Here is a 12,550-nt window from a genome sequence, read left to right on the forward strand (position 1 = left end):
GCCGTTGCCTAGTGTGATCTGTTTCTATACACCACCGAACGTGCGTCACACAGACAACAGCGAACGCTGGTAAGTAAATGATTCTACGCTCCTTATTGGCTTCTTACAGACCCGCAGCTACAGAATACGAAGAAGCACTGTGTTGAGTCAAAAGAGATGTACAAGAGTGGCATGCAATGTATGTAACTGTGGCGTTTCCTTTAATACTTTATTGATTGTGAACGCAGTCTTTTAACAAGCGACGTGTGTTGTTGCTTTCTGGTCCTATTGTTGACTTTTATTTGTCTCGGCGACAATGAATATAATATTTTTAAGTTAAGTTGTCCAAACGGGTGTGGTTGTGAGCTTGTTTTCAAATAGTCAAATATACGCTTGGTCAGGTTTTGTATTTGATTGAGGTTATACGGGTGTAGGCTACTGGATACTTGAGCTTGCATGTGTTGACTCTCCATGACTTAATAGCAGGCTATAGTTTTCATAAAAATGTGCAGATTAGATACGTAGAAAACACTGATGAATGTCGGGCCTTTTACCAAAAAATGTATTCTTTTGTCATAGACTATTCTTTCTAGATTACATTTTAGTGCAGCCCAAATTCTATTAATAATTAGAAAATATTAATTATTTGTGAGTGAGATATTAATGAGTGAGCTCTATTTTGAAAGACAGGGACAAAAATTTAAGTAGTCTCGTTAACTTGTACTCAGAATGATGTATCCTGGTTGTCTCCCGAGTTGTAATGACAAAAGTGTCAAACGTTCACATAATCATTTACACTTGATCACCTACTCGCATACCTGTAAAGCGTAAAGGCCTTGTGGTACATAGCAAACAACTAATTAAACAATATAGACGTATCTTAATTTTTTACGGAATCAGGATCAACAGCCTCTCTTTCTCTCCCTCTCTCTCTCACTCGCACACGTGTTCAATCATCCAACACTGTCATTCCTTGAGGACTAAATCAAACAACACTGCCACCTTGTGCCTGTTCCATATGCAAAGCATTATACAGAGCCTAAAGTCAGGAAGAGCAATTGCCCACATAAAACTCAGATCTTAATTTTCATGTGGGAATGTGTTTGGCATTTGCTGGTGTAGCTATGTAGCCTATGTAAAATGTGTATTTAATAGAAATTGCATCATACATTTGTATTAAAAGCATTGTTTTAATAGCGTTCTCATCATGCAGATTCATTTTCATATAAAAAAAACATTTAAAGAAAATATTCATAATATTTCTTATGTGTGTATGGTGGCTGTTTACTAATTAATATTGGTGATAATTATTATTTAAAAAATACAGTTTCAAAACACAATTACAGAAACACAGTCCGTTTACTTTTTTAATTCGTTTTATTGCCATCTTATTTCATGAAAATAAAAGAATACTGACAAACATGAAGCTTTATATTGAATAGCCAATGATCTATGTTTTTATGGGATATAATCATTAATAATAATAATAAAAAATATTAATAAAATCAGTTGGTACTCCGCTGAATCAAAAAATTGGAGCTGCGATCATCCTTCATGGGCCTCTTGAAATCCACATATGAGGCTGAATGGGGGAAACAAAAACAAAAAATGTCAGCAATAAAACCAGTTATTATGAACATGCATCTGCTGCTGGTAAAGGTATTTTTTTTAGTAATGGAATTGTTAAAAATATCTATTTGTGTGTGTGTGTGTGTGTGTGTGTGTGTGTGGTGTGTGTGTGTGTGTTCTGTTCATTTGTGACATTCGAAGTGTTAAGAACAGTGATTCTTTTTTTTATAAAGAAATATCGTCTCATTTAAAACTAAGTTTGTGTGAAATCATTTTATCTTTAAAAAAAAAAAGCTTGAGAGGTAATTTATTAAAGCAGAATGCTTCAGTGTGGGCTTGCATATGGTTCGTCGATGTGCATGTGTGTATTTATGTGTAAGTGAGGGACAGAAAGCGAGTGGAGGGCGGGGTTGTTCTGCTGTGAGTCTCCTCTTTGCCTCGAAATAATGACTGTCTTTTGTTTGCCATTAAAAATTTAATCTGTTTAACTAATCCTTGTGCTTGTACGTACATAAGGTGCATAAGATTTATTCATTTGTGTATTACAGTTACTCTTAAGGTTAATAGCAATATTCTAATCAGGTTTATGAAATAAACACATTTATTAGCATCTGACTATCATTTGTGTAAACTTCGAGCCAGTCTCGTGTCTGCCACCGCTATTGAATTTGAATCATAAAAGGGCATAATTCAGAGTTGCCACGAAAATTTAAACAAATTCCAGGCGAACTTTCAATTCCAAACATTTCCTTACAAGAACCGCAGGGCAATGTGAGTTCGCTCTATACTTCAAAACATCTTATTCATGGAGGTCATTACGCGGCCACATAATTTCACAGAATTATCTTGTGCTAGTTAAAAACCATAATGCACCTTTGGATCGTGTGTTGTTATAAGTGCTTAGCTGCACATGAAGCTCTGTTACAGCTGTCACGTTACTGTTATGGATTTTGTTTTTGCATAGATACATCGACATAGATGACAGGGTAGAAAAGTTGGGCTTGGATAACAAAGCTATAAGACTCATCGTTGGAATTTGCAATTGTGAACATCCGTTACAAATAAATAGACCAATGATAACATTCATTTAACTCTCGAGAATGTGCAGACTAGGCCATTACCGAGCACAGTTAGGATGTGCATTGCTTGCTTTTTCCCAAATCGTCATATCACGTATATTACGCATTAGAAGTAAGTACGATTTTGGCGCACATTAGTGCGTAGTTTCGTCGAGTGTAAAGAGAATACAGGCCAAACGGGATGTCTATTTATTGCCTCTTCAAACGCTAAAACACAACCGTGCGATTTGTCTTAAGGGCTGCAATAAAACACTTAAAGCTCTTTCTCTCAGTCACATCAACATAGCATCTGCAGACTAAGTGTGGTGTGTTTTACCAGCTTCTTCATTCACAAGACCGATGCTATAAAATAGATCACATTTTTAAAAATCTCCCCATCAAAGGCTTTCACTTCAAAGTCGTTGAACCAATATTCAACATCAAAGAGTGACATATATAGATACAACCTACACTTATCTGATCTCAATTCCGCCAAACTACACGTTGGAGAATATAGTCTGGTCATTTACTTAAACAATTAAATGATTTCCGAATTGATCATGCTTCTTTAGTTTGCTTTTAGCAGCATGCTTTCCTATCTATATGCAATGTATATATCGTACTAGTGTGATGAAAATATAGGCCTAATTAAATTAAATATATCTTTTTTTTAAAATTACAAATATAATTTTTGCTGTAAAAAAAGTTTATTCCTTTTCAAATATTTGAAATGGCAACTGTTCAGTTTCCACCGTCTTAAACAGGCTATGAATGAAATATGGTAAAACGTGAGCACGCGTCTTTCACGCAAGACATATTTTTATTACATTTTCACAGTATACATGGTGTAATATTGTATAAATTAAATCATAGTAATACGTTATGGTCCACACCGCCATAATGACTACTAGCCTATATTTAGTGTATTCATTTTGCAGCCAGTAATTTATTTATTTTGTATTTTTGATTACTTTTATTGCAGCCCGGTTAAAATTATTATAATATTATTATTATTATTACAAATACTACTACTAGCTATTAGTAAAACATCAATAAATTAACCTCGGAAGATATTTAATCATATTAATATGCAGCTGTCATAAACTGATGAAATAGCACTTACCATATTGATGTTTAGATATTCTCCTAGTAGAGATTTGCCTAGAAGAGTTACATTTTGTCGCTCTTAAATTTTGTCTAAAATATGACAACCCATCAAAAAACATTAATCCGATATATTGACTGATCCCGCTATTAGGTAGGCTACGTTAGGATATAAAGAAATATTGTATGCATTTAATCAGTCGTTAAGCAGATTAGCCTGTTTTATAGCTGCTAAATGCCTTTTCTCTCTGTCGGGCTGGAAGTAAATTTTACTGTTCTGTCAATCTCGTGTTTTGCGCACCTCTTTCTAAACCACTGTTTTTGGCCTCACACGTTCCGTCATGTGGCCTGAATTAAGGTCATGGAGCATACCATAACCATTCGGTTAAAACTTGTCCTTTTCCCACCACTGATTCTTTAAACATGATATAAACATAAATTGTGCTTTACATTAATGTAGCTGCAAGCATTTAAGAAAGCAGAACAGTTATATTTGTATTGTTCAACAGATCGTTTGCTTAAATGATCACTGTAAGAAATTCTGTAAAGAAAAATACAAAAATAAATAAACCATATCAATTAAATTAATAGTCAAAAGTACTTAAATTTTGTAAAGATGCCTCATGGTATTATTTTTATTCATAATCATTTTGCATACCCTACAAAGTTACATGCTAAAAAAAAAAAAAAAAATGAGCAGCTTTCTGTCCACAACACAAGAGACTCGCTGCACAGCCCCCATACATTCAAAGGGATAATTGCCTCAGAGCTGGAAGTCCTCAGTTGGTTTTGTGACTTTTATGGCACCAAGGCGCGTTTGACGCATTCTTTAGTAAGATGCCCCTTCCCCCTTCCTTACTCAGGTTCTTTTTACCATTGAAATTATCAATACATTACAAATGGGGAAAGGAAAAGAACAGACGTTTCCCCTTCAGCGCAATAAAAGCCCGAGGAAATCGGGGAGAGAAACAAACGTTATAGGGAAATATCTACTGAATAACACAAAGAATAGTGTAGTCCTTTAACTTGTTGACTGACGACAATGACGCGAATATTTCTAATAATAAAATATTATATGTGCATCAGCAGATTTATTCACAGTTTTTTAATGAAATTGTGAAATTCGTATTGAAAAAGGGAGGGTTAACTATGTCTGTATAGATAAGGCATAAACAGCCTTGTAGCAATTAGCCCTTGGTTATTATTATTTTTTTTTTAAACAATGGGTTCTATTTAGAGGTTAACATTTGAGTTATATGATCCACCGAGTAGTTGGAGTAATGAAGTAATAAAGTTGTTGAGTCGAGAAGAAATAGGCTACATATAGCCTAGTAATATTATAAAATATAAATATATACAGGCTTGGTGTAAGTCAGGGACAACAATCAAAGTGATCTTACAGGTAATTAATTAAGAAGAAATTTAGCTCGTTGTAAAACGCTAGTGTAGATTTATCTTCACAATAGCACGTGCACGGAGAAGCTTTGTACCGGCGCATAGAACAGATTAACTCGGTGATTAATGCACAAAAAGACATAATTGATCGTTTGTGTGAGTGCCTATTCTGTATTTTTGTGTGTGTTTACTTTAACATTATCAACTGAAGCCACAAGGATAAGAAGCTATACGCTCGATATTCCTTCGTACACAGCGCATTCAATTGGCTGAAAGTGGTCAGGTGACGCTGTCATATTGTCCTTCCATGAGCCAAGCCTTGGCTATAACACTTGCTTTGCGCGTCTTAACCGGAGACTGGAAATTAATATTATTGAAATCATTCTGAAGTTCATTTGAAAGAGAGTTAGGAAAGCAGGCGGGAGGCGGGAGACGTGTGTATGTGACAGAAGGAAGCAGACCCCAAAGCACAAAGAAAGAAAGTGTGAGATTAAGAGAGGGGAAATAAGATAGGAGGGTGAGTTGATGAGAGGGCGATAGGAAAGGTATGAATTCGTATTTCGCGAACCCGTCGCTCTCGTGCCATTTATCTGGTGGGCAAGAGGTTTTGCCCAACATGCCACTGAACACGACCACATATGATTCAGTCAGACATTTTTCGTCTTATGGCACCTCAGTGACCCAAAACCGGATTTATGCGTCCCCTTTCTATTCACCTCAAGATAACGTTGTGTTTGGATCAAGTCGAGGACCGTACGAGTATGGATCTAACGTGTTTCTTCAAGATAAGGATGTGCTTCCCAGTTGCAGGCAAACTAGTATGGGACTCAATGCGCAGAGCCACGTTGCCCAGGAGTACAACCTGGAACAAGCTCGTGCAGGAACACAGGAACAGAAAGGGAACAACATTCAGATTTTCCCGTGGATGCAGCGCATGAATTCGCACAGCGGTGAGTTTTTACTGCGACTTGGGACATACCCTGCTGGAATTGGTCTGTTTTACGATATGTCCTATCAACAGAGTAGCTACATTTTATGGCCTCATAAACCACTACTAAATCATCAGACTATAAAAGCCCCATTTTCCAGAGAGGGGAATCCCATTTGGCTACCTCCTTTAATACTCGAGTGCCAAAATTATTTCAAAAACTTGTGCAATAAGTGTGAGTGCGTTAGAAAAATATACAACAAAAAGTACATTTTGAACCAACCATTTCAAGAGCATTCACTGTATGTTTAAATGTAACTTTGCTCTTCCGATGTACTGTTTGAAAAGAAAAACACGATACCAAAGTTAGTTGAAAGAAATGTTTTTAGAAAGACTGAAAATCGAAATCTTAACGTTTCGCGTTGCTTTGTGACTCTAGTATGTGTAAAGTGCTGCGTAAATACATTATTTTGCCATATTGTTATATTAGTAGCGTTATAAATGAAATTTGTAAAAAAGAAAAAAAATAATTTAAAAACGTGTGTTTTAAATAGCATTTATAGTTTAGAATTTATCTATGTGTGAACTATTTAATTTATTTTCACTTTTCTTCACAACAGGAGTTGGGTACGGGTCAGACAGAAGAAGAGGTCGCCAGATTTACTCCAGATACCAAACCTTGGAACTGGAAAAAGAATTTCACTTCAATCGGTATCTAACCAGACGCAGACGCATCGAGATCGCCAACGCTCTGTGTCTAACCGAGCGTCAAATCAAAATCTGGTTCCAGAATAGGCGCATGAAATGGAAGAAAGAGACCAATCTAACTTCTACCGTACCGGGGAGCGAATCAACGGGTACTCCTCAAGAGACCGAGAAGGAGACCGAGGAGGAAACCGAGGAAGCTAAAAAAAAAGATTAGGAAATCCATTTCTAGTTCTTGAACGCCTGTTAACTGCAACGTAACTACCTAAACTCTGAGAATTTGCAAATATTAATGCATGGACTCTATACTCTGCTATTCCTTTGACTGCCCCCTCCTCCTCCGACCTGAATACCATACACAAGCTCTACAACAACCACCACGCCACTAACATATACACACGTTGAAACAAATGGAGAGAGAAAGACGCACATGTTATCCACCATAATGTAATTCACTTCTCTTTGTATTGAAAATAGCTCATTTTTTGCTGCGTGGTAACAATGCCACGGATGAACTATTTGTGTGGTTCTAGTATTATCATGTTGCTATAGGCTAGTAGAAATTACATTAGATGAAAATGTATTCGAATTTAAAAAGTAGGCTACGTCTCCCCAACTATTAAGCCTCTAAACAGTACCATAAGCATTCCAGATGTGAAGGAATCTTCTTATATGCACATTCAGTTTTTTCTTTTTTTTGTGGATGCATATTTGTACAATGAAACAAGCACTGACGGGTTGAATTATACTACCTAAATCCTTAATGCATTTTTTTTCTTTTCTTAAAATTGCCTTTGCCCTGTCAGTGTTCTGTTGTTCAAAATGCCGCTGTACTGGCACATTAACTGTTGAGAGAACATAAAAAAATAAATTTCATCATATTTGTAGTTGTATGCATATAAACTTGTCTTAAAGTGAGAATCACACCCATATGAAAACAAACATATACCTTGTTACGCAATTATATTGTTTGTGTAAACTGTGTATTATTTAATAAAATTCTTGAAAACAACAAAACTGTACTGTTTTAATTTTGACTCCATCTTTGCGCTCTTCACGCACCATAAAGGGTTTCTGAACTGAGTAAAATATATAAGGCTTACACTGTTTCGTTTTGAGTAAGTTTTTATTTATGAACTTTTAGGCCCACTTTTTTTTTATTCAAGTCCACATTAACAACAAATAAAATTCACGGTTACATCGAAGTATGGTTTATTATTTAATTGTACTCATTTAACTACAATTTAATTTGTCCAGGCTCCAATTTTTTGAATGCACCTAATTATTTTTAATATACCTAATGATTAATGTATGTGACGACTTAAGTTTTTATTTAATAAATAAAGAATTGCTAATTTCATGACACAGCGACAATGCTTGATTGACAAAACCCGTTCTAACCAAGTTTGCTTTGCATCTAGTGGCATAACGCAGAATTGGTTGTTCTTTGATAAAAAACAACATGTGGATTTTGGGATGCCGCTGCAACAAATGCACGTTTTGACGCAGTGTAGAGTTCTCTTATGATCACAATAGACATAACTTCTCAAATTCTGAAAAAGTAACACACACACACACACAACACTCAAAAACCCAATACATTACTGTGAAACTGGAGATAGACACATTTGTCATGTATGTAACAAATGTGATAATAGTAATCCATATGTTTCATATTGCCATTTGATGTGTCATAACATAGTATCGCATCGTATCTTGCTCATCATCTTGTTTGCACAAATCTGTGTGTGTGTGTGTGTGTGTGTGTGTGTGTGTGTGTGCGCGCGCGCGGGCACGCGTAGGTCGCTCTGTCCAGTATTAGACGCCAGATGACGCTCTTGTCTAACGGTCTCGCCCTTTTTAGCCCAGACCCTTAGATGATTTCCATACCGAGAAGTTATCGGACACGTTCCCCTGTCTATCAATAACCTCCTGGGGATCAAGCCAATTTATGAGTGGCCAGGAGCTGCACGTGATTCCATTTAAACATTCCATATTTGGGCATTACACGTCGTATCAAGAAAAAAAAAGAAAATGATTTCCTCCACCTATAAATCCTGCTGTTTTTTTTTAGTACAAACCTGACGTCCTCTAGAAATACAAATAAAGCCCAATAAACAAATAAAACTTCTAAACAACTTATGTATACTTTATTAGCTGGTTCTATCTCTGCTCTGACCGAGTGCTTTTTGTGAGTCTCTCCAAGGTTACATTGTTTTGGAAATAGAATGAGCTCATACGTTGGAAAGTCGTTTTCTAAGCAAACGCAAGACGCCTCTTCTTGTAGAATGCACACTTTTGACAACTATGGAGCTCATTCTGAGTTCCACGAGTCCAATTACGCGTACGAAGGACTTGATCTCGACGGATCGTTCAGTTCTCAAATCCCCTCCAACTCTTTGAAACGGGAGGCGATAAACACAACCGACAGTGCAAGGAGCAGTGCAGCAGTTCAGCGAACACAGTCCTGTTCAGCTCTGGGCTCTCGTAGCTTTGTAAGCACTCACGGGTACAACCCCCTCAGTCACGGACTGTTGAGCCAAAAAGCCGAGGGGAATATGGAAGTTATGGAGAAGCCCAGCGGCAAGAGCCGAACAGACGATGTCAAAATGGAGACTACTTCAGCGATAAAACAACAAACTAATTCGACTCAGCGTCAGAACCAGTCGCAGCCGCAGATATATCCGTGGATGACAAAGCTACACATGAGCCACGGTAAAGTTACGTTTAAAGTTTGTTTTAGAAGAGAGGGAAACTGCACGCATCTCATCCTCGTCATTGCATCTCCTTCCTATCCTGTTTTGTCGCTCCATATTTTTCCTCTTGAGTTTTATAGGCCAAACGCAGGAAATAATAAAACTGGCGGCCGTAAATTTTATGACAAAGGCACCTATTGCTCGTAAACCTGTCCTGTTACTGTGAAGAGATGATCTCCGGTCAAATTTATGGTGAAATAATTAGTTTGGAAAAGCAAAAAAATCATAACATGTAAAGTTAAGTATTATTTCTTGCTTTAAGTATTAAAGGGAGTTTACATTTTATTTAGGTTTAGTAAAGTGGGATTTCAAACGAATCCTGTTTCCGGTTAGTTTCACTCTTCACTGCTGGAGAAGTAAAGTACAGCAAACCTATGATGTCAGTTTGTGATCTCTAAATAGCGAGGCATTGCAATCGCATTGTCTTTTTTGCTCAGCTTTTACAATATTTTGTGTCAGTATGCTCGTGGCCTTCTCACAGTTATGATTGTTTCATTACGTTTGTGTTATTTCTGTGCATGATACTTTCTTATTTCAGAATAAATAAATATTAGCGTCATACCACCTGTCCACTGTTTTCATTTTTTTTTTAATTTCATAATGCTTGATGTTTTCATATTACATTCTATGGACTGTGTTTGGTGGCAAATTCATCAGTGATTATGCAAATTAATTTTATATCACTATGCATGAGGACGACATTCGATCAAATTTTACAAATAGGTAACCCAATATCTTTCTGATGCCACCTCAGAATCTGATGGTAAAAGGTCACGAACCAGTTACACCCGGTACCAGACACTGGAGTTGGAGAAAGAATTCCATTTCAACCGATACCTCACACGTCGCAGACGTATCGAGATTGCCAATAACCTCTGCTTGAACGAGCGCCAAATTAAAATTTGGTTCCAGAACCGTCGCATGAAGTGGAAGAAGGACTCAAAGTTGAAAGTGAAAGGAGGACTATAATAACTTGGTGTACGGCCTCAGCTTGAAAATAAAGGCAGTGTTAAGTTGTACTGAAACAACAAACGATTTAAAATAGATTTTCTTGTTGACAACAGTTGATGTCTTTCATTTGTCTACAATATCATGTTGTTATGTGAATATGTCCATATCTTCAATATTTATTGATAGTGCTCCCTCCTCAGAGCGCGGGAGGTGCTTATTTGAATAATGTATGAGCTTAAACTTTATTTGAATATGCTTTACTAAAATCACTTGTATCTGTAACTTACATAATATACCAAGGCCTGCATCCAGTTACGTTGACTTAAATGTAAGTGCAAATAATGTGGTGCTTTGCTTGAACATTCATCAATTTGACAATTGCATTTTGATGGGACTTGTCTTTTATCCATTGTACGTTCTGTCGTTAATACAACTATAATATCAACACAAGGATGGTAAACCGCACGTGATGACAATGCAACACATAAAGTGTCATATTAATCCCTGTGTATCATGTTGTCTGTCAGCCAGCAGCCAAATGGTAATTTTCTCTTGACGATTATGTCTGTTTAAATACTGTGCAATCAGAATATTTTGCTCTTTTACTGTGTTTTGGGGGACTATTTTTTCAGACAGGTACCTTGAAGTTTGTTTCTATATAGTCTACACTCTAAGAGCATATATAGGACAACCTGTAACGACTGTAAGGAGTGGCTTATTGATACGTCTCATTCCAAACAAGCATACGACCTACTTTTGTGTGAAATGCATTGTTCTATGATCCATTATTTCTGTTATTCCAACCGATTGTTTTCGAGGTTTCACTGCTAAGCCACGTCGATAATTTTCCAGTCAGTAATGTATTATAACAGTAATAAGATTAAATTTTCAATAGTGGCAACATATCAGAAAGTTTCCTCACTTCTGGGTTAAAAGCCATCTGTGTCCAATAAAACGTCCAATGTGGTATCATTGTAAATAAACTTGATTAACCGTAAAGAATATCCTATTGTTAACATTATTTTTTTGTCTGTTGAAGCAACAGAAAAAAGGAGTCTTTCTTTACACTATGCATTTTTTTACTCAAGGCCCTTTGATAAAAGAGTTAAGAGAGAAAATCGTTTAATATCTCGCGAATTGAATATGATTTTGATAAATATTCGTGTGTCCATCGAGGACCAATCTGAATGTGTATACTTCCACTGATGAGACATGATTGAACCTTAACGCTCTGGTCACTTATTTACAGTAGCCCTTAAACGGAGGCACATAAAACTTTATGACCCCAATAAACTTTTACAGCACTTCCTCTCACCCATTAGATACTGACAACTGTTTCCTTTTTTAACAGATCGGCGGAAATTTACACAAACATTTCAAAGTGACGTTTTGGTACACAGAACTAAAAAAAGAAACAATAAGATAGTTTTCACACTTAATCAAATACTGTCCAACTAAATTATGAAAACACGAATTATTTTTCGAAAATGCATTAGCAGTATGATAGCCTACAACAGCGTTATTAATCGTATATCGTGTGAAGCACTTAATTAAAGACGTTAAGAGTGAATTGCTCATGCTACTAAATTATTGTTGAAATTTGTCATTTAGATAATGAGACATTTGATGTTAGTCACCCAATGCGCCGAAATCATGTAATCCAGGCCCGTGTTAAACAAAGGACACAAGAGCATTGGCTGCGTGTACAAAATGCTAATTTTCTACTGGCTCATTCTACACTCAGACATATTTTAGTTTTTAACTCGCTCCTTCTCCGCGTTCGATGTAACTTATTTGAAATGCTACGGAACATTTAATCTATGGGTTTCTAAAGATTATGAATGACTGTTAACATTATGTACACATTAATCTCAAAATAAAAACTGCGAGTCCATTTATACTACTGTTTCAAAAGAGCTTTCATTTTAGAATCGTCTCACTCACCTATATTGGAGATTCAATGTTAATTTCCACGCTTCTTTCAATTTCTACTTTCGCTATCTTGACCGAATGGGCCACATTGCGAGTTACTGTGGTTACTATGTTGCTTTTTACACAAACCCCTCTTATTTTAGCTCTCTTGCCACGTATTTTGAAGTTTTGAG

General features: G+C 36.4%; 2 protein-coding genes across 2 annotated transcripts; both read left to right on the forward strand.

The window, feature by feature from the left end:
• The first annotated feature begins 3,439 nt into the window (after positions 1-3,439).
• Positions 3,440-8,199, forward strand: LOC132118436 (homeobox protein Hox-C6a-like). The gene is made up of 2 exons (XM_059528276.1): positions 3,440-6,055; positions 6,654-8,199. Exons 1-2 carry the CDS (start codon positions 5,653-5,655, stop codon positions 6,953-6,955), a joined length of 705 nt encoding a protein of 234 aa, XP_059384259.1. The 5' UTR covers positions 3,440-5,652; the 3' UTR covers positions 6,956-8,199.
• Positions 8,200-8,581: 382 nt separating this feature from the next.
• LOC132118437 (homeobox protein Hox-C5a) lies at positions 8,582-11,860 on the forward strand. Its single transcript, XM_059528277.1, has 2 exons — positions 8,582-9,453; positions 10,249-11,860. Exons 1-2 carry the CDS (start codon positions 8,967-8,969, stop codon positions 10,461-10,463), a joined length of 702 nt encoding a protein of 233 aa, XP_059384260.1. The 5' UTR covers positions 8,582-8,966; the 3' UTR covers positions 10,464-11,860.
• The last annotated feature ends 690 nt before the right edge of the window (positions 11,861-12,550 follow it).

The sequence above is a fragment of the Carassius carassius genome, chromosome 37 (assembly GCF_963082965.1).
Source record: "Carassius carassius chromosome 37, fCarCar2.1, whole genome shotgun sequence".
Lineage (NCBI taxonomy): Eukaryota > Metazoa > Chordata > Actinopteri > Cypriniformes > Cyprinidae > Carassius > Carassius carassius.

Coding starts and splice junctions, on each gene's coding strand:
- LOC132118437 (XM_059528277.1), top strand. CDS start 8,967: ATGAGCTCATACGTTGGAAAGTCGTTTTCTAAGCAAACGCAAGACGCC. Junction 9,454..10,248: donor AAAGCTACACATGAGCCACG/GTAAAGTTACGT, acceptor ATGCCACCTCAG/AATCTGATGGTAAAAGGTCA.
- LOC132118436 (XM_059528276.1), top strand. CDS start 5,653: ATGAATTCGTATTTCGCGAACCCGTCGCTCTCGTGCCATTTATCTGGT. Junction 6,056..6,653: donor GCGCATGAATTCGCACAGCG/GTGAGTTTTTAC, acceptor TCTTCACAACAG/GAGTTGGGTACGGGTCAGAC.